Below are 22,449 nucleotides of genomic sequence, written 5' to 3' on the forward strand. Positions count from 1 at the left end.
TTCTTGCTTATTTTATTTTTAGCTAGCCTTCAGATGAAATTTTTTCGTCTATTCTTTTAGTATAGTTTCAGTGTAATATATATCATAATATAATAAATCAAACTTTCTGAAACATGGAGTCAAATCCTCATCTCTTCCCTCAACCTGAGACCCCTGTGAACACGGTCACACAGTGAACTCATTATTGTTTTACAGATCTTGTCATCACAGCAGCTCCTGGAGAGTGCAGTGCTCTGATGTTGGGCCAAAATGCACATTTGGGGTTTTTCTTTCAGATTTCCACACTCACCTAACACATTTTTTTCCCCATTTCCCCCAGGCAGCAGCTTCGTTGTGAGTGAGGGGAGCTACCTGGACATCTCTGACTGGCTCAACCCAGCCAAGCTGTCCCTGTACTATCAGATCAATGCCACGTCCCCCTGGGTGAGAGATCTCTGTGGACAGAGGACCACTGATGCCTGTGAGCAGCTCTGTGACCAGGACACAGGTAAGGGAAGCTGGGGGAGAGTGAAAACCTTGGAAAGCTCAGAGATGAGAGGGAGAAGGTCTGTCACTGGGTATTTTGATGGCTCACCTCTGCTCTAGCCTGGTGGTAAGCATAGGGGACTGAGAGGTGCTAGCAGGGTCACAAAGTGGTGATCCCTATTAGCAAAATGTGAAGAAGATGGGCACAAGATGGGGATTTGAAATGGTCGATTTAGCAGTTCTCTGGTGTGACAGCTGCAGGCACGTGGAGTTTATCTGCTTCTCAGTTGGGTTGTTCTGCTGTCCAGTCTGGAAAACGTGAATTTACCCCATCTCCATCCCTTCTCTGGCCATTTTCACTGCAGAGCACCCCAATTCCCAGTAGTGCCTGCTTCTGCCTGGTGGTTACCTAGGTTGGATCTGTCCTCCAGCCCTTCCTGGTGGAGTTGTGAGCTCTGCCATTCTTCCTTATCTCTAGGTGAGAGTTCTGCTGAGTGTGTTCTGCTGGTGTGCAGAGCCTGCCTGTGGAGCAGCAGCCAGCCCTGCTGGGAGCCAGGTGTGGGGCTGGGCAAAGGACAGATTTCACCTTCCCTTCTGTCTTTGTTGGATGGACACCTGGGAGTGCTGCAGTCTGCAGTGAGCCAAGAACACAGAGCACAGCAAACCACACAGGGTGACAGGACCTTGCACGAGAGGGTGGCCTGGGGACTGTGCTGGGTTTTTGTGCTGTGACTCACCAGTGGCTCGTCAGCCTTGGGCTGGATGCCTTCTTGGTGCTGTGGAGACAAGTGTCCCTGGTGGTCCTGGCTTGCTGAGTGTCTGAAGAGCACCCAAACCCCATCTCCTTTCAGAGGGGTGCCATCCCAGCTTAGTCCCAGCTCTCCTTGTGAGCCATGAGCTTCTTCACCCCACGTGTGTATGATTCATGGCTGCAGGTAAGGATGTTACTGTCTGCTTCTGCCAGAGGGTTTAAAGGATGGCTCACTGTGGAGAAGGCTTTTCCTAAGCCTCCCAAAGCCCTCTACTGTCATAATACGTGGATTAGAACAAGAAATCCTTCAGAGTCATGAACACCTCATGGGGTGCTGGGCGTGACCCTGTTCTCATCCCTCCCTGCTCAGTTGAGATGCAAATACTGAACTTGGTCTTACAAACTAATTTTCCTGGTCAAGACAATCTTCTCTTCTCAGTGTTCCTGTTCCTCAAGGCTTGTCTGCATGGCAGGTATGGCTGCAGCAGGAGGGTGATGCTGCATGAATTCCCTGTGTAGACAGCCCTGGGCATCACCTAAAGCCCCAAGCGGGGCTGGGAGGTGCCAACAGCCACGCTGACAGATGGAGGTGGTGCAGGAGGAGTCTCTTCTCATCCAGATGTCGCAGACCAGAGGGATTTTTTGTTTCAGGCATTGGCAAAACACAGCCACCTCAGTGGGAGAGGGGAGATGCATTCAGATGCTCCCTTGCTGGAAGAGCCCTGTGGCTCCCCTGGCCAGCCCCATGCTTGGCAGTGAGCAGGGCTGATCCTGCTGTGGCCTGGGTTGTGAGGAGCTGCTGCTCTGCCATGCCAGCCCAGCTGCTGCTCCTGCTGTGACCCCAGCTCCCAGAGCAGCTTGTCGCTCCTGCTGGATGCCCCACGCTTGAGCAGGATGTGTCAGATCTGGTTTGCAGGGAAGGGAGAGATGCTCATTATCCCGGGAGTTGTGCTGGAGCTGAACCTCGGCAGCTGCTCTGCGTTCCCAGCCCTGGTGCCCGTGGTCCCTGCCTGCCCAGGGTGAGGGCAGAGCAGCTGCATCCCAGCCCTCAGGCCCCTCTCCTGAAATCTGTCCTTGGGCTTCTGTTGGGGAAGATGAAACAGGAAAGCCTTACAAATATGATTGTCTGGCAAAAGATTTTGAGAATATAGAAACTATAAGTGAGATTGAAATGAAAGCAAGCTTTGAGATACTTTAGTTACTGAACAACGGGAAAACAATGGTGTGGCCAGCTGAAGGTGATCCCCTTTTGATGGAACAACACCCTCTGCTTGCAGACAGGCCCAAGGGTCAGAGCAGACCCTACAGCTTGGCAGAAGGGGCCCAAAGAGGAGTTTGTAGGGTTTAAAATGTAACACAGTGTGGCAATGTAATGATTCTTATAGGCTGTATGGAAATGCTATAGGATTTGTATCTTGTACTAGATTGGTTAGTGAGAATTAGAATATTCAACACAGAAGAAGATTTATTGCATTGTAACAGGAACCTCGCTCTCTTTCCCTTTTACTCTCTTACCCTCTCATCCTCTCTCCCCCTCTCTTCTCTCAGCCTGCTCTGAGCTGTGCCTGGCAGCTCCCAGCAGGGCCCTGCACCCAGGCCCTTTGCAATAAACCCCAAGTTCCAGACCTGGCTCAGAGATCTCTCGTCTCCATCCGTCCCCACCATCCTACCCCCGATGCTCCTACAGGCTTCTTCCCCCTCTCTCCAACCTGGCAGTGTGCACATGAATAAACAAGAATTTTTCTCCTGTTTCTGCCAGTTGGATCCGCATGGATCAAGCAGGACTGGCTGATGGAGCTGCTGACCTTCATAGCCTAAATCTAAAACTCTCTTAAGAGGCCCAAACTTCACAAGAACTGAAATTAGGCCTTTGGAAGTACCTGCTTGACCCTGTACCCCAGGACATAACCCTGTGCACCATGTCTGTTCATCACCATTGACCAGCCTTTAACTGGGGAGAAGTTTCTCCTCCAGGCTGAGGCAGACTGTAAGCCCATGATACACTGCATGTACTTTCAGATTTATTTTTATTAATGTCGTTCTATTTTTAAGGGTGATTTATTTTTATCACCATGAGAGAGGAAGGCCTGTGGTTTTATGGCAGCACATAAATCCTGTCTGGATTTCAACCTTTTTGGGTCAGGGATTTTATCCTCTCTGTGAGCATCCCAAGCGATGGATGCCAGGGATTCCCCTGCCCTCTGCCTTCTCAGGCTGGACAGAGCATCCCTGAGAGTGATGGACTGAAGTTTGTCCTCTCTGGAGGCTGAAAGCCTTCAAAGCTGCCCCTGTGAAGAGCAGCAGAGCCAGCACTGACGTCCTCCAGCACATTTATGGCTAATCTGACTTCAGCCAAACCTATGGCAGTGTGGATCTGCCTTGTCCCAAGCTCCCTGGGGTGTGGACAGACCTCTGTGGGCAGGAACCTTGGTGGCAGTGACATGGGCTCCTGGCACACCTTTGGACAGAGAGCCCCAGGTCACATGTGCTCTCTCTGGTGACACTCAAGCCCAGCACACTCTTTGGGTTGGAGTTTGGGATGGGATTTGTCTGCACAATGCATTGACTTGTGACCCTGGACACTCTGTACTGCTTCAGTGTGGAGAACAATTCCCAGTGAAAACAGAGGCTCTGAAACACTCGGAAATGCCAAAATCCACTTGGTTGCCTGACCTTAATTTGCCTTCCCTTGCGTCTCTGCCGTGTGACTCACTCTGTAATTAAATGATTGCTGCCCCCCTGACAAATCTGAAACCTGTGTTGTGAAGCCCCAGCTCATCAGGGCGTTTCAGAGGGAGCGCTGACATCTGCACATGAGCAAAATGTCATCTCCCTCATCCCTCCTGCCTTGGAAACAGCCAGGCTGGCTGGCCTGGCTGCAGATCCAGAGACAAATGGGCACTGCTGGGATGTGACACAGTGACCATGCCCAGCTGCCACGTCAGATGGGACAGGGACATCTCTGGGGCAGGATGTGCTCCTTGGCTGGAGATCTTCAGCCAAAATCCCCCATCCTCCTGGCAGGTGCTGCCTGTGCTGTTTGAGAGCAGAACAGGGCAGCTTTGCTGTCTTGTGGGACTGGCTGTCAGCTCTCCTCACTCTCCATATTTTGAAGAGATGTGGGAGCACTGCTGGTGCTGCTGCTCGTGCCACGCTCTGGGATACCCCTGGGTACAATCCAGGAGTGCTTGCTGCCTCGCTGGCCTCCCTCACCAGCCTGCATGAGAGCAGCCCTTTCCAGCAGCATATGCAAATCCTGATTTGTGAGCACAATTACCTGCTTTGTATGCACAAAACCGATTCACTTGCACATTCTGTGGGCATTGCTGAAGAGACCTGCTGGAGAATCAGTCCCTCAGGGCCAAGTGCTGGAAGAAACAGCCTCCGATTTTGTGCTGTCGGGCTTGCTGGAGCCGTGGCATAAATGAGATGGATAGCTACCTTGATTAACAGGTGCAAATGTGTTGAATTTTTTTTCTCCCCCATCTATAAATCTGGCTTTTCTTCATCAAAATTCTCTCATTGCATCCACAATTGGTAGTCCCCCCACTCCCCAAAGCACGAGCTTGAAAGAACCAGATGAAATGTAGTAGCAAAGGTTGTTTTCTGGAAATTGGCAGGAGGAGATAAAGAAAAAAAAAAGAAAAAAGGGTTTCCATCATCATCCAAATAGGCCAGTTTGTCACCAGAGCCACAGATGGCACTGCTGTCTGGGTAGGACAGGGGTGTGTTGTGGGCAGGAGGCAGATGAAAGTCATTTTACACAGAGCTATTTTTTTAAGGGCAACCTGTTAAGGGGATTTGGGGATTGCAGAGCTGAGCATGTAAATCAGGAGATGACCAACCTTGGCGAGGGTGTATTTGTGTTTATGGAAACAGCCACCCCTTCCTATAGTTCAGTTTAATACCATGCAGGTTCTGTGCACACCGAGTAATATTTGTTTGTTCTTGTGCTCCTCTGCTATTTTCGCTGTTTCCCGGTGCTTTTATTGACTCAGACTTTTATAGGACGAGGTTCTGTCTCTCCAAGGTATGGAGTTTAATAACTTGGTCAAAACCCATGTAATATCCCATTCCTTTTCCTGTGGTGGCACAGCTTGCCTCGTGCACCAAGCAGGGCAGGAGGCAGTTAACTCCCAAGCTAATTTAGCTCCAGGCTGAAGTGTTATACATAAACAGCAATCAAAACTCGTGCCTGCCAGGGGCCGAGTTAAGGTTATCTCTGCTGTCTTTGCACTCTCATTTTCTGCCATTAGAGTGTTTAATCCTGCAGCTGCTAATGTTCTTGTAATGGCATTTTCTGTGCTTGTCTAAAGAGCACAGGGAGGAGTGAAGAGGGATGGGTTTTGCTGTATGGAGCTGCTCCCGAACCCATCCCCCTGGCTGGGCCATCCAGCCGGTGCTGCAGGGGCTTCTCACCCCTCCATGGCCAGCTCTGGGACAGAAGGTGACAGCTGTGCCACCCTCAGGACCTCTCTGCTTCCTTGCATCAGCTCATGTGTTCCTTGGAGGTGCTGTGTAGGAGCTGAGCAGATGATAATGAGAATTAAATCTGTGCAGAGCTTAAACTCAGGCACAATCCTTGGAGGTTAAGCTTGCACTTAGGTGCTGTGATGGATGAGGGTGAGGAGGGTGACTTGCAGCAGGGATGGAGGAGGGATAACTGTCAAATTCACTCCAGGTTTTCCCTCCATGCAGGGGCCACTTTCTTTGTCTTGTTCCTAGAGTTCTAAACTGGAAAAATTGCATTTCTCATCAGGATGAAGCAGAGGCTCAGGTTTGGAAATGCCATCCCTGAAGAGCAGGAACAGCAGGGCTCAGGGGTAGAAGAGGAGCTTTTCAGAGAGCTTTGCTGGGAGTCTGGGAATGTGGTGCTGCAGCTCTGAGGCTCAGTGGCACTGAGGATGCTCTGCAGGGTGTGTGTGTGTCCAGACAGGAGTGGACACAAAAGCTGTGGCGTGGCTGAGCTCTGTATCCCTTTGGGTGGGAGAGCCCTGAAACAGATGTGAGTGTGTTTGTGCGATGCTCACACAGCTGGGAAGGTGTGTGTTCATACCCCACAGCCTTTGGGATCAGGCTGCCACCCCAGCTGGGGTCTGGCCTTGTCCCCAGCTCGTACCTGTGCAGCTGGGGCACAGCCCTGGCCCAGCAGGGCATTCCTGCAGGACAAGGGTGAGTTCCTGGTAAGCCCTGGAGGTGCTGCCAGGAGGGAACCAGGGACACCAGCAGTGCCAAGAGGAGCCTGGCAAGCAACAGCTTTGCTCCACCACTGCCAGAGCTCCTCCAGCTCCTTAAATAAAAGTGCCAGTGACAGCACAGAGCAGCTTCCCTGGGAGCACAGGGACTCTGGGAGCCTCCATTCCTGCTGTGCACGGGGTGGTGGATTAGGGGGATTCCTGCAGCATTATCACCACGGATCACTCTCTCCATAATGAGGCTAACAGCCTTATCCTGGCAGGCTGATGGTTCATCCTGCAGCCCTGGCCCTGTGGGGATGGGCAGGGAGGGTGTGGGTGCAGTGTGAGACCCCATTCCTGCAGAAGCAGAGTGTAGTGAAGCAATAGTTCAGCAACTTCGAGCTTTTCTGTAAAAAAAAAAAAAAAAAAAAAGAGAGCTAAACCCTCCACCTGTTTAATAACACACTGGAAATACAATATTGGACCTCCAGAGCTGAGCACTGGGACCTGCCCTCATTTATACTGAGTGAGCAGTGATCCTTCCTTTGGCTGGAACAGCTGAATTATTGCCATGGATTATCCAACCTGGTTTGTGCTTCTGAATCCAAAGGCAGAGGAAGGACTGTGCAGGGCGGGGTGCAGGGTGGTGGCAGTGGGAGCAGGATTCTTGTCTTGGGGGTTGGTAGATCCTGATTCATTTGTGCTCCTGCAGCAGCTGAACGCTGCACAGAGGCGTGTGCAGGACCTGTGGAAATTGCATCCAGCTCCAGGTGCACTTACTTGTCAAATTTGGTTACTTTGGTTGACTTTGGCTTCAAGCTCAGCTTGAATCCTAACTCAGCTGCAGCAGGGCTGAGTGGATAACTGTGTCCATCTCGGATGCAGTCGCTTTGAACAAAAACTCTTCAGTTTGGCCTTTTGATGGTTTGATTTATTTTAGCAGCATGTTGAAAAACCCACCCTAAAGAGGGCTTAGAGGTATGGAGCCCCGTTCCCCCCACTCCAGGCACTTTATCAGGAGTTTCTCATTCCATGGAGAATCAGCATCGTCCCTGGCTCAGCATTGTCTCTGGGAAGGATGGGGACAGACTGAAAATAACAGTGGTTTGGGGGGCCAAAGAAGGAAGGTGGATGCTGTTGGGGAGAGAGCAAAAGCTCCTGAGAACCTGTAAGAGCACAGCAGGTTCTGCTGAAATCTTTTGGAAGCCCCACTAATTGTCAGTTCATGGTTCTTGACAGAGGAATAAACCCTAAAACATCTGACCTGAGGTGATGGAGTCCTCTGTGTTCCAGCAGACTGCAGCACTCAGCTGATCCCGTGCTGGGAGCTGTCCTATCCAATCTCCAAACCCTGCCAAAGGGGTGTAGATCACCCTGGGAAACTCGTAGAAAGCTGATCCCCCCTCTCTCCTGCCCTGGATCTCCTCCCCAGCTGGTGGCACCACTTGCCCTCTCACTTACTGAAATAAACCTCCCAATAAACCTCCCAATGAAGTCTTGAGCACCGGCTGTAGCTGCTGAACGTCCAGGATTGGGGTCGATAAAATCAATATTTCCCCTGGTTGATAGAGTTCCTCCTTCTGATGCCAAACTGAAGGAGCAGTAAACAAGCCAGCAGGCAAAATAAACCCTCCTGCACCGTGGCAAGGGGGTTCCCCACCCAGCACGCCCAGCCACAGATATGGGGAAGGGTTTGGGCCATGGGATGCTGACCTCTGTTGGTGTTTTTTTTCTTTTCTTGCTCTAATTTCCGTGGCAGGAGCCAAGAGCGAGCCAGTGCCCCAAGACTCCCAGCTCTGCTTCGCAAGCACTTTGAGATGTCTCTCATTTGCAGAGCACATATTTGTTATGTAATAAGCGCCAGGAATTAATGATCCACAGCACGGCTGGGGAAACTTGCGTACTAAGCACCCAAGGAAAAAATAACTTTTCTTTTTTTAAAATCACTGATGGAGCCATTAGGACCTGTGCTTTCCTGCACTGAGACCGCCCCAGCCCCCAGGCAGGGCAGAGCTGAGCAGGGCCAAGCACTGCCATCTCTCTCCCAACCCTTTCCCTTTGGAGCAGCAATGTTCCTGCCGCTCCTGTTATGAATCATGAGGTTAGCAGCTTTTGACAGATCATAAATCAGTGCTTCCAAGTCGCTAGGACAAATCCCAGGACATTTAATCTTTAATATTAGACGCGTTTGAGGCAGTGAATATTTCATGAAGGTGCTGTTGCATTTTAGCACATCATTAGCCGTCTCTTTTCTCCCCCCCACTCTTTCCTTTTTTTGCTGCCTCTCCCTTCCCAGGCGTCTCTTCCTCAAAAATCTCAGTGGTTGAATCCCCATCTCGCTCCCTCCTGACAATAAAGCTCTTTACTGTAATCCTTGTGAGGCATTTTAAGAACTTGCTTAAGGAGGAGCAGGCAGGTAGCTGCCACTCTGCCTTGCCACTGTGAGGGGGGTCCCCACCTCCCCAGCATCCTCTCCATGTCCCCACCTCAGCTGTGTTTACAGCTCAGCTTTGCTGCGCTGTCAGGCACGATGGGGAGAGGAGGGGAGGGTGGGGGGGAACACTGGCAGCAGCTTGTAGCAGAAACTCCACGTGCAAATCCAATTAATCTTTTGATTTTGCTGTTTCTTGCTCCGGGTTATGTATTTCTACCAAACACTGAATCAATTTGGGCCAAGTGTGGCTGGGTTTCTGGTGTGGGAAGTGTCTTCTCCTGCTGTCAGAGAGCAGAGGGGAGCAGGGCTGAGAGCCCCTCCACTGTGGGATGGGGACACAGCATGGGAACTGTCTGGGGAGGGTGGAATTGGGGGGTTCTGCACCTTTCAGTGGGAGTTTGGGCTGCAGGAGACTCTGCTCTCTTGTCCTGGTGCCAGACGGGAGAGCAGGGTTGGGAAGGGGATGTGGGATGGGTTTGTGGTGCCCACCTTGGGCATTGCTCAGGGGGGACACTGGAAAGTCAAGATCCCTGCTGAGGAGTGAACCCCTGGCTGCAGGACTGCACAGGAACACTGGCTAAGGACAGATCTTCTGCATCATGAAATCCCATCCCCAGCTACTGTGGGTGCTGCATTGTGTAATCCCCTCCCTGAGAATCACTACTACAGTGGATATTTTTGCCCCTGATGAGGGGAGAGAATGATTCATCTGACTCCATCTTATCAGAAGGCTAATTAATTACTTTATTATACTGTATTATTCTATACTATATTACACTATATTATATTACATCTAAACCGAATCTGCCATGCACTCAACTCTGCTCACACTGCACAGAATATTGTGACTGTCAGTGACAGTCCCGACACACACACTTGGCCCTGACAGGCCAGGTAAACAAAACATCCTCACTTTGGGTAAACAATTTCCATATTGCATTCTGATTTTGCACAAACACAGGCACAGCAAATGAGATAAGAATTGTTTTTCCTTACTCTGAGGTTCAGAGAATGCGAAACCCAGAATAATTCTTGGGTAGAATTGTGCCTTGCTTTTCTCTGTGAAGAGAAATGTGGCGAAAAACCATGGGTTTCTTACAGCTTTCTGTCACAGACATCTTTTCTGAAAAATCCTTTCCCTAGGATTTTTTCCTCCTGAGAAGCTGAGAGGCCTCAGGAACAAAATGTAAACAATGGTTATCTGCTGCTGTGGAATGCAACAGGTGGATCTTTGATTGGCCCATGCTGGTTGTTTCTAATTAATGGCCAATCACAGTCCAGCTGACTCGGACAGAGAGTCTGAGCCACAAACCTTTGTTATCATTCTTTCCTATTCTATTCTTAGCTAGCTTTCTGATGAAATCCTTTCTTCTATTCTTTTAGTATAGTTTTAATGTAATATATATCATAAAATAACAAATCAAGCCTTCTGAACCATGGAGTCAGATCCTCATCTCTTCCCTCAACCTGGGACCCCTGTGAACACGGTCACAGCTTTCCACATCTCCTTCGGGTTTGATGTGGGGAGGGATAACTAGTGTGTTAGCTGGTGTAAAGTTTTCTGGTTCTCCCAGTAGGTTGGGGGAGAATAGAGCCAGGGAGATGGGTAGGGAAAGTATTAGTGCAAATCCTTCTCCACATCTCCTGCGGGCTTCTGGAGTCCAAAGTGCTCCAGAGGAGGGCAGCAGGGGAGGAGGGCCTGATTTTGCAAGTCACTGCCATGCCTGTGGGGCAGAGCCATCTCACCCTTGCCTGCTCTGTCCTAGGAGAGTGCAGCTGCCACGAAGGGTACGCGCCGGACCCCGTGCACCGGCACCTGTGTGTGCGCAGTGACTGGGGACACAGCGAGGGGTGAGTGGGGACGCCGGGCTGGGGGGGCCCTGCCCTGGCCGTGGTTTGCGGCATCTCGCCCTGACCGACAGGGCGGCGCCTGGTTAGAAATGGGAAAACTTTGCTGGATTTCTCCAAAACTAAAGCTGCCAGCAACTAGGACCCTGCAAGGCTTTAGAGCCCCAAATGCCGCCTTTCAGCTGACACCCAGACTCTGGGGAAATGATTCCTTTTTCCCACAAAATTGGCCTCCGATTGCAGCCACACGCCCTATCCGATAGGGCAGTGCCAAGCATTGAAATTGGCAAACTTTGCTGGATTTCTCCAAAACTAAAGCTGCCAGCAACTAGGACCCTGCAAGTCCTTAGAGCCCCAGATGTCACCTCTCAACTGATCCCCAGACCCTGGGGAAATGTCTTCTTTTTCCCATGGAAAATGGCCTCTGTTTGTGGCATCTCGCCCTGACCGACAGGGCAGCGACAGGTTAGAAATCACCCAGTTCTCCTCCCCCTGGGTGATCACTGTGCCACTTGCCCAGCCAGGGATGTGCTCAGCTGCTTTTGCCCTCTCTCCTGGCAGGCCCTGGCCCTACACGACGCTGGAGCGGGGATATGACTTGGTCACAGGAGAGCAGGCACCAGAGAAGATACTCAGGTGAGTCAGAGGAGGGTTCAGCTGGGACATTTGGGAAGGGAGAGCCACCAGGACATCCCAGTGGGTGTAACCTTCTGGTCAATCCCAGCTCATTCTTGTGCTGGTGGTGGGACAAGTGTCATTTGGCTGTGACAGACCTGAAATATATGTCCATGTTTGGCAGGCAGAGAAGGGTTCCCCTCTTGCCCTCACATTCAGCAAATGTGAGGACAGCATGTACAGAAGCTCCTCCTGGAATAAAAATAAGATTTTTCCCATTCCCATGTTCTCCTCTCACATCTCAAGTCATTCCTCTCCCTTGTGGCTTTCAGGACAAGACTAAATCACTGACTTATGGTGCCACCACTGCTCTGCCTTTCAAACAGGCAGTGGAGAGCCACCATTCCCTGTGGACACTGCTCCTGTGTGACATGTTTGTCCTTTCTCCAGGTCCACCTACAGCTTGGGTCAAGGGCTGTGGCTGCCAGTCAGTAAGAGCTTCGTGGTGCCCCCCGTGGAGCTTTCCATCAATCCCCTTGCCAGCTGCAAGACAGATGTTCTGGTGACTGAAGATCCAGCAGATGTCAGGTAGGAAGCAGATTTCTCGTTCTCTCCATGCCTGAGTGCCTACACTGCTCTTTAAATTGTTATTGAGGATGCAGTAATTTCTGTGATGATAGGTTTGATTAATTTCCTTCCAATAAGAAATCTGATGTGATTGCTCTCCAGGCTCTTTGGGCTGATGGGTCCAGGCCAGGCCTGAGTGTGTAACTCTGAAATCTGCCAGTACAGGCAGGTGAATTGGTAGGAACCTGTGGCAAGGCAATTTGAGAGTGGCTTAAGTGTAATGTTAGATTGCAGTGTTTAAATGGATGTATTTACTGGGATGGAGGGGCTGTCATCTTTCTGAAACTCATTCCCATATCACATCCACCTGGCACTGATATCTGCTGGGATGCTCATGAAGGGTGAAAGGCCATGTTGCTCATCCAATAATTACACCATTAGAGGGGTTATTTTTCCTTTTTGGAGTTCAATGAACGCCTGGACATTTTGCTGATCACCTTGGTGGTGGTTATGCTCTCTGGTCTAGTTTACAAGGGTTTAGCTGTAAATTATAAGGGTTTCATTCTGAAGGTATTTAGTGTGTATTCCCTTTTCTCCCATTAAATTAAGATTGAGCATGTGACTGCTGGGTGCCAGGGAGACTTTGTGTTCCCTCCTTCCCTCCCTTCCTTCTTGCTCCTTTCTCCTGTTGACTCCAGACACAATTTCCTGACTTGAAAATCCTTGATTGTATTGTGAACCATCTCCCTGGGCACCAGCAGAATCCCTGTGTCCCCCACCCCTTCTGTCTTGTGTTCCCCAAAAGTGATGAGAAAAGGATTTCCATGCTTCTGTCCCATCATCTTGGCAGGGCTGTACTTGAAGCAAGTGCCTACAAAAGCTATGGCAGAGCCAGGACTGGCATCCAAGGTGTCCTCACTTCCAAGTGTGTGTGGTTTTGTTGCGAATTAGTGCTTGTTCCTTTTCCTGTGAAAAGAGACAGTGGTACATATCCATCACAGTTTGGCTCTTTTAGGCCTGTTGCTTTTCTTGTCTGCAACAACTCCTGCTTTTCATTTCAGAAAGGAAGGGGTTTATGCTAACATTTTCCAAGCCAAAGTGCCAAGAGAACATTATTTATTTCTTTCCTCCTCACATCTTCATTAAAAGTGCCTCAGTGAAGGTAGAGGCTCAGAAGCTTGTTTTCTGCTCCAGTGCAGTAATTGTCTCTGGGCACTGCTCCTTGTGGAAAAGTCTCTGTTGGGATGGATGAATGCCAGGCAGGAGGAGGGGAGCTTTTGGCACAAAGCTGTTGCCTGCTCCCCTCATAAATGGAACGTGAACTGAGAATTCCAGGTATAAATATTGGAGTGGCTCAGGTAGAATATGGGAGGTGTGAGTTCACGGCACTTGTATCTTACACACAGGAGTTGCTGAATTATTAAAACTTTAATAAACGCAATAATAAATATTTGATGTTGAATTATGGAAGGTTTCACAGATACAGTGAGAAGTGAAAAGCAATCTATTATTTCTACATTAGAACTGAAACACTTCTCAAACGAGGAGCTGCAAGCTTGGGATCCTCAGCACCCCAGGGTGGGTGGAACCCTCTTCTGAGGTTCTTGGGTGCTTTCATGCAATGAGAAAGAAACTTTTAGAGCTGCTTATATTGCAGCCTCTTTGCTTTATTTCTGGACTGACACAGGCAGCTTCTCAGGGGAGAAGTTTTGGTGATTCAGATGTTCAGGTGGTGATCCAGCACGTCGGGTGGCCCGAGGTGTAGGGCTCAGACACAGCCATCCCTCCCTCTGCCTGAAGGGGTTTCCTGGCTTTGGGACTGTGGCAGCACAGTCCCTCCGTGCTGGGAGCTCCTGCAGGTGAATCACAGAATCATTTGGGTTGGAAAAGACCTCAAGGATTGAATCCAGCCTGTGGCCAATCCCCACCTTGTCACCCAGACCACTGCATTGAGTGCCAGGCTCGGTCACTTCTTGAATATTTCCAGGGATGGGAATTTCACCACCTCTCTGGGCAGCCCCCTTCAATGCTTGACAACCCTTTTCCAATGAAGAAATTCTTACTGAACCTGCAGTGCTTGGGCTTTAATGCAGCCCCATCTCCATGCCACGGGGCAGAGCCTGGGCTGTGTTCCACCAGCGGCAGCACAGCTGTGCCCTGTTTGCTGTCCTGTGTCACTGTGATGGTGGCTCAGTGCTCTGTTCCTCCTGTGTCTGTAATAACGAGCGTGCTGCATTCCTGCAGACCTTTCATTAGTCTGACACCTTTGGCTCGGGGGTCACCTGTCTTGAAGAGTTTAATGGAGGGAAATGGCAGAAAGCCTGCTTTGGAGAAAACAAGTGATGAAGTCTTTACAACTCAGTGGGTTAAAGGTTCAAATGTGGTCTTGTGTTTTTATGAAGATGCTTGAGATGCAGAGGGACAGGTGAGGCTTGGCTCTCTGGGGAAATGCTGCCTCCAATGCTGTTCTCTGTGTGTTTCACCGCTGGGCAATGCAATGAGCTGTACTTTGGCAGATGGGAATGAAGGACCCAAACTTTCCCCTGCTGCAGCCAAGTCATTAGAGAAAATTCCAGAAAACAGGAGCCAACAGGCTTCATGCAAACATCCCCATCAGGATGCTCCAGGGGCTTCAGGGCACAGGACACAGCAGTGTGCAAAACTTGGTGCTGGAGGTTTTAGGGCTGTGCATCATAAATTAGGAATGAGAGTGCTTAGAGTTAATGAAACTTGCATATATAATTTATCAGTGACCATATTGAGCATCCCTTCCTCGACCCCAGAGTCTGATCCTGTGCACAAGGAAGGCATCAGTCACAGCCTGGGACAGTGACAGCCGTGCTCACGGTGACGTCTTTGTTCAGATGAGCTTGGCCAGCAGTGCTGCAGGGCTCTCCCCACAGCCTGCCGTCCCACATCCCCTGCCAGGACAAGAAATACATCCCAGTCCCACCTTGTCTTGCTTACTTTTAAGACCCCTCTTTGTTTCCCTTCCCATCTCTTACCTGTATTTCTCCCATAACCTGGTGTTAAACACAGTAGTCTATAACATTTTGTTAAACAAATTACTGTTAGGTGTTCAATCCTTCTGCTGGCCTTCCCTGGACACCTTGCCATGTCTGTCTGAGCCTTTGGAAGGTGCAGATTGCAGGAATTGCTGTAATTGTGGCTGTGTATGGGAAGGACCCACAGCCACAGCCCCCAGGTCCTGCTGCCCCAGCTGCGAGCATCCCTGCAGGGATAATTGAAAGCATCCCTGCAAGCGATGATAAAAGCATCCCTGTAGGGGATAATAAAAACATCTCTGCAGGGGATAATAAAAGCATCCCTTGGGGCACACACAGAGCTGCGGGGGACCAAGAGGAGAGCCAGCCCTGGGGGCAGAGCAGGGCACTGGCAGACACCCAGTGGTCATGGTTCAGCGTGCCACCCGCTCTGCAGAAAAGTTGATGATTTCTGTTGAGCAGCCATAAATCAGAGGCACGAGCCTCAGCTGCTGCCTGACATGACATACAGCTCTATTGTTATGGCAACCATAGAAACAAATAAAAGCCTTGCCTTCGCTTGACAAGCCTTTGAGATGTCCTGATGGAGAGACAAGTGTTCAGCAGCAGAATGAATTCTCTTGAACTCGCTGTCAATTTATCTTCGTTTTGCTCCCAAGTGTGCCCCTTTGCTCTCTGAATTCTTTGCCAAAGTACAATCAACTGGATTTTTTATTTCTACTTTTTTCCTTATTTGTTTGTTATTTTTATTTTCAGTTGTCTCAGAGGCAGAACACTCTGCTCCCCCTCTCTGTGCCCTCATGAGTCCCATCTTCTGTCAAGGATGGGAGCAAGGCTTTTTCTCCCTGCCCATGGCATTCACCAGCTCAGCCAGGCTGTGCTCTTGCAGCCTCACTGCTGCCCCAGCCTTACAGGCATTTTGAGTGATATTTTGAAGGGGTTTTGCAGTGATTTGGGCACTTGTGATTTTGCAAGTCAGTGGTGATCACTGTGGTGTGAGGCTCCCTGGGAGTGGAGGAGGATGAAAAATGAAGTGGATGAGAAAGGCAAAGGGTATCTGGAGAGTGTGGAAACAGCTTTTCTGTCCCTGTTGTTTGCAGCAGCAAAACTCATCTGTCTGTGCCTTAACCTCCTTGCTGGTTCTGCAGGAGCACAGATGAATGGGTGCAGCTGCAGGTGAGCATCCCTCAAGGTCAGGAGGTCTGTGTGGGGTGGGATATGGCATGCAGGCAGAGGGCACCCTGCTAGCTCTTCTTGCCATTTGTCCTGGGATGACATGGGAAATTGATCCTTTTTTCCCTTCTTTTTCTTCTGCTGCCCCCTGGAGCAGAGCAGGCTGTGATTTCGGGGTGCTCAGTGCCATGGGGACCCTTAGCCAGGAGGCTGGGGCAGAGGAGAAGCCCCTTTTTCCAGGCTGTTCCTGATCAGGGGTCTGTGGCTCTCCTGCAGAGCCTCCTGCTCCACTGGGGCCAATAAAAAGGTGTGAGTGGCTGCAATCCACGGCCATGATGAACGGACAGCTTTGCATGATGGAGCAAATTGATCATTGCATCAGCAGGCACAACTTACTCATTTCTGCAGAGAGGGCAATTCATTACTGTGCACATCACAGAGACACCCTCATCCCCACAGATAACATCCCTGGGCTCTGGCCTGCACTTCCTACCACCTCAAGACACTGTTGTCTCTCAGAAGGTGGTGGAGAAGCATCTTTTGGTGCTTAACACCAGGACAGAGGCAGCCTTTGGCCTCATCCTCTGGAGAGCAGGGACAGATGCTTTACAGAGAGGCAGCCATCAGCCCCTGCCCTGCAGCTGTCAACTGAGCTCTGTCCTGGCTGCTTACCAGGATTTTTCCTCCTCCCTGCCTCCCTCTGTGATTTATGAGAGCAGGTTAGAATAGTCAGGTATGTCTCACTTGGCCACGGGGGGACTAAATGGAGATGTAATCTTGCAGCAGCCACTGAGGGGTGAGCAGCAAAAGAAGAGAATTAGGGGAGGGGTGTGATGGGGATGGAGGGGAACCTCCCCACCAAAAATGGAGCTGAAATCACCCAGGAAGGATCTAGGGTAGGTCAGAATTGAAATGTGGATCAACCCAGCATCTCTGGGACAGTGCAGGAATTTTACTGCCCTCAAGCTGTCGCCTCCTGGTCCATCAGTCCTTAGCATCCTTCATGCCCAGAATCCAAGGAACATTTCAGCATTCCCTCAGACCAGGCTTTTAGTAACTCCTGCTGCAATAATGCTGAGCTACACTCTCTGTGCTCTGCTGTGTGAACTCACTGCGTTTTTGAGGTCTTAATGCTGCGCCATAAAACTGCACAGCAAATGATCAAACCTCTTAGGGACAGGGGATGTAAATTTGAGCCTGGCTCGTGGGCAAATCCTTCACAGGGAGCACCAGCTACAAGTTTGGCAGCTGAGTGATTGCAGTTCCTCTCGTCCATGGTGCTGCAGAGCCCAGGAGGGAAAAAAAAAAAAATCCCCAGCGAGTGAACAGATTTTGTTTATATGTTTATTGAGACAATTAAAAATACCCCACACTTGCCAAATCTGCAAACGCTGTCTCACACCCAGAATGATTCCCTTTGATGTCTCTGGGATCTCCTGCCACAGAGAAGGGTTTGGCACTGGGCTCTGCAGCTTCTCCACGTTCTCCATATGGATCTGCTGTTGTAGCTGTGTGTCCATCCACCCGTCCTGTGGGCTCTGTGTGGAGCAGGATCCTGCCAGGGCTGAGACAAGCACTGGTGCTCAGGGTTTGGAGGAGAGGCTGAGCTCTAACACCCTCTGAATGCTTAGCAAAAAAGGGTGATGCAAGGTAGCAAAATCAGACCTTGGGTTCTTGTGTTGAAAGGTGTTTTTCCCTCCCTATATGATGTTGTTATTTGTTTTTATGTCGCTGCCTTTGCTTTCTGTTAACCAGCGGCTGGAGCGTGCTTTGTAGCTGCCTCTTCAAAGCACAGCCCCTTGGCCTCTCTCTTTATACAGCCTCTCTGTACTATTTTTCCTGAATTACAATTTGTTTTTTTACCCCTATTTGAGTTTTATTACCTTTGCTTTTGTTTGCATTTCCTGCCTGAGAAAGGGACTAGAAGGTTTGCAGGAGGAAGGACCAGGCAGCTCCTACCCTGGCCCAGACAGGATGGTGCCTCAGTGGGACAGTGACGCTGGGAAATGCCTTTACTTCTGTTATTTCTTAACACAAATCAGTGGAAAGAAGTGGTCCAAAAACCAGTTCTGATGAGATTTCAGTTGCCTAAAACCTGCCTGATGTGTTGGGACCTACTCTTCCTTTCCTGTTTTTATTTCCTGTAACAATTGCTGGATCACTTCAGCCAAAGGACAAAACTAATAAAATTCAGTGGAGCCCAAACGTTCCTGGGAGTGTGCCAGGAACCTGTGACAGGCTCCACAGCCAGGGAGGAAAAACCACCTCTGTGCAGATGACAGGAATGGACATGGACACAAGCAGGGCAGCTTTGTCCTTCTTTTAGGGCACTGCAAGAAGATATTGTCCCTTGCAGGCTTGGAAAGGGCTCTTGGAAAGGGCTGGGGGCTCAGGGAGAGTCCCAGACTCCTTTTGTCCTAGTAAAGCCAGGATATGCTGCACCATGGAAGAGAGACCTCCAGGGTGATTTTTATGGGGATTTATTAATTGCTAAAGGCAAAAAGGGGATGCAGGTGCTGCTGCAGAGGAACATGGGCTCACTGAGATGACAGGAATGGAGATGGACACAAGCAGGGCAGCTTTGTCCTTCTTTTAGGGCACTGCAAGAAGATTCTGTCCCTTGCAGGCTTGGAAAGGGCTGGGGGCTCAGGGAGAGTCCCAGACTCCTTTTTGCCAGGATATACGGCACCATGGAAGAGAGTGATTTTTATGGGGATTTATTAATTGCTAAAGGCAAAAAGGGGATGCAGGTGCTGCTGCAGAGAAAATGGGCTCACTGTGGAGGGATGAGGGACAGCAGCTCAGGCCAAGGGGCAAAGCTCCTGTTTGATTTTCACCCCAGGGCAGGGCACAGCCAGTGACCCAGGACGGCTGTGCTCCATGGAGACAAGTGAAGTCAATGAGTTTCAGCTCCTGCTCCTCAGCAGCAGAGCCAGGGTGGTGTTTCCACTCCTCACAGCAGTGCCCTGCTGCTCTGGCTGCTGCCCTGCAGGGATTTTCTCCACTCCAGGATGTTACCCTGGCTCTTGGGGTGATTTATTAGGAAAAAATGCCCTTTGTGGCTTTAATGCAGCACTTTCCAGGCAGCTCAGAGTAACTTTGCTCATGCAGTGCTGGTCCTTCTCATTCCACATTTTCCAGATGCAGCAGAGAGGCTCTGCAGACCCTCCCTGGCCCTCTCACCTCCAGGCAAAGGAGCAAAACCAGCTCAAAAGGAGTTTAGAAGCAACAAGAAGTTCAATTCATGGCTTACAGGCAATTCCAGTGTTGCACAGGGCAGGAACGGTGTGTCCTGTGTGGCCTTGCCCACTGGCTCACAAAACCTTTTCATGCTTTGTCAAGGCTGGATCAGACTGAAAATCCACTGCCCTTTGCCTCCACTCTGCACAGGTTTTGTATCATTCCCCTTTTGGTCTGTGCATTTGGTCTCCTTTTCTGATTTAGATGTTTTGAGTTCTTGTCAGGGCTTTTTCCAGTCTCCCCAAAGCGGGTTGCTGACTGCAGAGCCGAAAGCAAAATCTTCCTTGACTTTTTCCTGCTGCTCATGTTTCAGTCCTGGCAATCTGGGGGGTGGTGATGCTTTCCCAGGCACTTTGCTGGGAAACTTAACTGTGTTAAGCAAAATATTGTTTTCAGGGACTAAATCAAAGAGCAGTGCAAAGCTGGAGAGGTTTGGAAGGAGGGCTGGGGAGTGAGTGGGGGGAAAATAACATCAAGAAAATTAGGTGAAGCCTCGCAAAAAAATAATCCCATCTTGGGAATTGCCCTGCTTTCACTGCCTGAAGAATTACTGTGCCATAATCAATTCAGCTCTTGATGTTTCCCGCGGTGTTTTTGATATTATGAGATGTTATTGACTGCAACCAAGTGCCTTTTATCAAAAGTTAGATGGGTGCAGTTGGGGACCCTCTGCTGCAGGCTGTGCCACACTCAGGGCAGTGCTGATCTGAGGGCAGGCTGGGCTGGCAGTGCTGGGCAAGAAGGATGGGGATGGAGCACAGTCTGTGTGTGACCCATCCAGAGCCTGTTTCACCTTCAGCACAGGGAACAGAAGGGGCTCCTATGGAGCAGGCTGCAGGGGAGCCCTGCAGCGGACAAAGAGCCCCCAGTTGCACCAGGACACCGTGGGATTTTCACGGTTCCCCAGGTGGAGGAGAAATGAAGGAATCTGACTCCATGTTCTTAGAAGGCTAATTTATTTTTCTATTATATTATGTTATATTAATATATATAGAATAGATATATATAGATATATACATAGAATATATATAGCTCTTAGAAGTTCTTATATTCTATATATAGAATATATATAGTTCTTAGTTCTTATAGTTCTTATATATATAGTTCTTAGAAGGCTAATTTATTATTATATTATGTTATATTAATATATATAGAATAGATATCTATAGATATATCTATAGATATATATAGATATATACATAGAATATATATAGTTCTTAGAAGTTCTTATATTCTATATGTAGAATATATATAGTTCTTAGTTCTTATAGTTCTTATATATATAGTTCTTAGAAGGCTAATTTATTATTATATTATATTATATTATATTATATTATATTATATTATATTATATTATATTATATTAATATAGTATATATTATATTACATTATATTATTAATATATTTTATATATTATAGAAAATATACATTATAAATATATATTTATATTATATATAAATATATATTTATAATGTATATTGTATATATATACAAAATATGTATATATACACAATATATATTGTATCTATATACATACACACAAGTATATATACAAGTATATGTACTTGTAGTATGTATACTACAAGTATAGTATATTGTATTTAATATAATATACTAAACTATACTAAAGAATAGAGAAAGGATACAGCCAGAAGGCTAAAAGATAAGAATGAAAAGCTCATGATTCTCTCTCCAGAGTCTGATACAGCCTGACCATGATTGGTCATTAAGTTGAAACAATTCACATGAAACCAATCAAACAATGACCAGTTGGTAAACAATTCCAAAGCAGCAAAACACAGGAGAAGCAATCAGATAATTATTGTTTTCATTTTTTCTCTGAGGCTTCTCAGCTTCCCAGGAGAAGAAATCCTGGTGAAAGGATATTTCAGAAAATATGACAGTGACAGGACACGCTCAGGAGTGTTGGCTCAGCAGCTGGATGAGTTTTGGGAGAGAACCTACTCCTGCCTCCTGCAAACAGGAGGTCTGGGCAGTGCACAGCAGAGTTCATCCCAGGTGCCACAGGGCAGGGTAGCAAAGTGCAAACTGATGTTTCACTTTATGTGTAAGGCAGAGCTGTCCTCTGTCTGTCCCAGGCTGGGGAGTGTCCCCTGCCTCTGCTCTCCCTCCTGTCTCTCTGTCACTGCCTCCCACATCCATGCCAGCCCTGCCACAGGGCTCTCTCCCAGCAGCAGCTCGTGGGGAGCTGTGCAGAACCCCGCAGCACACAATTAAACCCCAGCTAATACTTCAATACTCCCCTGCTTCTGCCCAGGGCTTAGAGTGACACAAATGAAGCAGCTGAGCATTAAGGCAGGGTGCTGTGTAAATATGCACTGAGCTTTTGCAGAGAGAAGTCTCTTCATTCTCTTCAGGCCACATTTCCTTTCTTTTCTAATTTTTTCTCTTTTTTTTTCTTTTTCTTTTTTTAATCAGTGTGCATCAAACACAGGCCGGAGCTGGAGGTGTTCGTTCTGACTGTGGGTGCTCTGGGTTTGGACTGTGGGTTCTCTGGGGCAATAGTTCAGGAGTTTTAAAAGAGTTATGATAAAGTTGTGGTTGGATAAATAAACGGCTCATCAACTGATGGAATCACAGAAGCACAGAATGGTTTGGGCTAGAAGGAACCTCAGAGATCATCTTGTCCAGCCTCCCTGCCCACAGTGGCTCCCACTCCAACCCCTCCCACTCTCCTGCCTGGGTGCTGGGAGCTGGGTCCAAGGGGAAGGAGCACTCCTGGGTTTGTGTTGATTCACCTCAATTCCAGATCAAGGAGTTAAAATGGCTTTTTTGGGGGGTAAAAGCCATAATTTTTGCCTGAACACAGCTGATAAGTGATACTGATAGAGGAAATGTTATTGACCTAAAGGGCTTCTCATGGCTTTTCAGGGAGGGTTAGAGGATCCCTTCTTCCTGGTAAAATTGGGATATGCATCACAAGCAATTAATTATAAATAGAAACCTCCTTTTTTTTACAGAATCATAAAATACCAGGTTGGAAGTGGACCCCGAGGAATTATTGAAGCTTGCTTTATATAAAGGGGAAAGAAAAGGAGCTTTTAGTATGGAAAACTTCACTGCATTAAAAATAGCACCTGGCTTGCTTAAAAAAGCACAAGTGGGCAGCAGATGGGCTTGGAAGCAGCAGGGATGGCTGGGTGGGGGGACACC

At 48.8% G+C, this 22,449-nt stretch overlaps 1 protein-coding gene across 1 annotated transcript in view; it reads left to right on the forward strand.

Annotated features, from left to right (window-relative positions):
• Positions 1 to 22,449, forward strand: part of ASTN2 (astrotactin 2) — a 353,207-nt gene that overhangs the window by 139,995 nt on the left and 190,763 nt on the right. Inside the window, exons 7-10 of the mRNA XM_030961750.1 lie at positions 320 to 487; positions 10,594 to 10,678; positions 11,237 to 11,311; positions 11,741 to 11,878. Coding sequence (XP_030817610.1) covers positions 320 to 487; positions 10,594 to 10,678; positions 11,237 to 11,311; positions 11,741 to 11,878 — 466 coding nt within the window. The remainder of the gene's footprint in view (positions 1 to 319; positions 488 to 10,593; positions 10,679 to 11,236; positions 11,312 to 11,740; positions 11,879 to 22,449) is intronic.

Source organism: Camarhynchus parvulus, chromosome 17 (genome assembly GCF_901933205.1).
Source record: "Camarhynchus parvulus chromosome 17, STF_HiC, whole genome shotgun sequence".
NCBI lineage: Eukaryota > Metazoa > Chordata > Aves > Passeriformes > Thraupidae > Camarhynchus > Camarhynchus parvulus.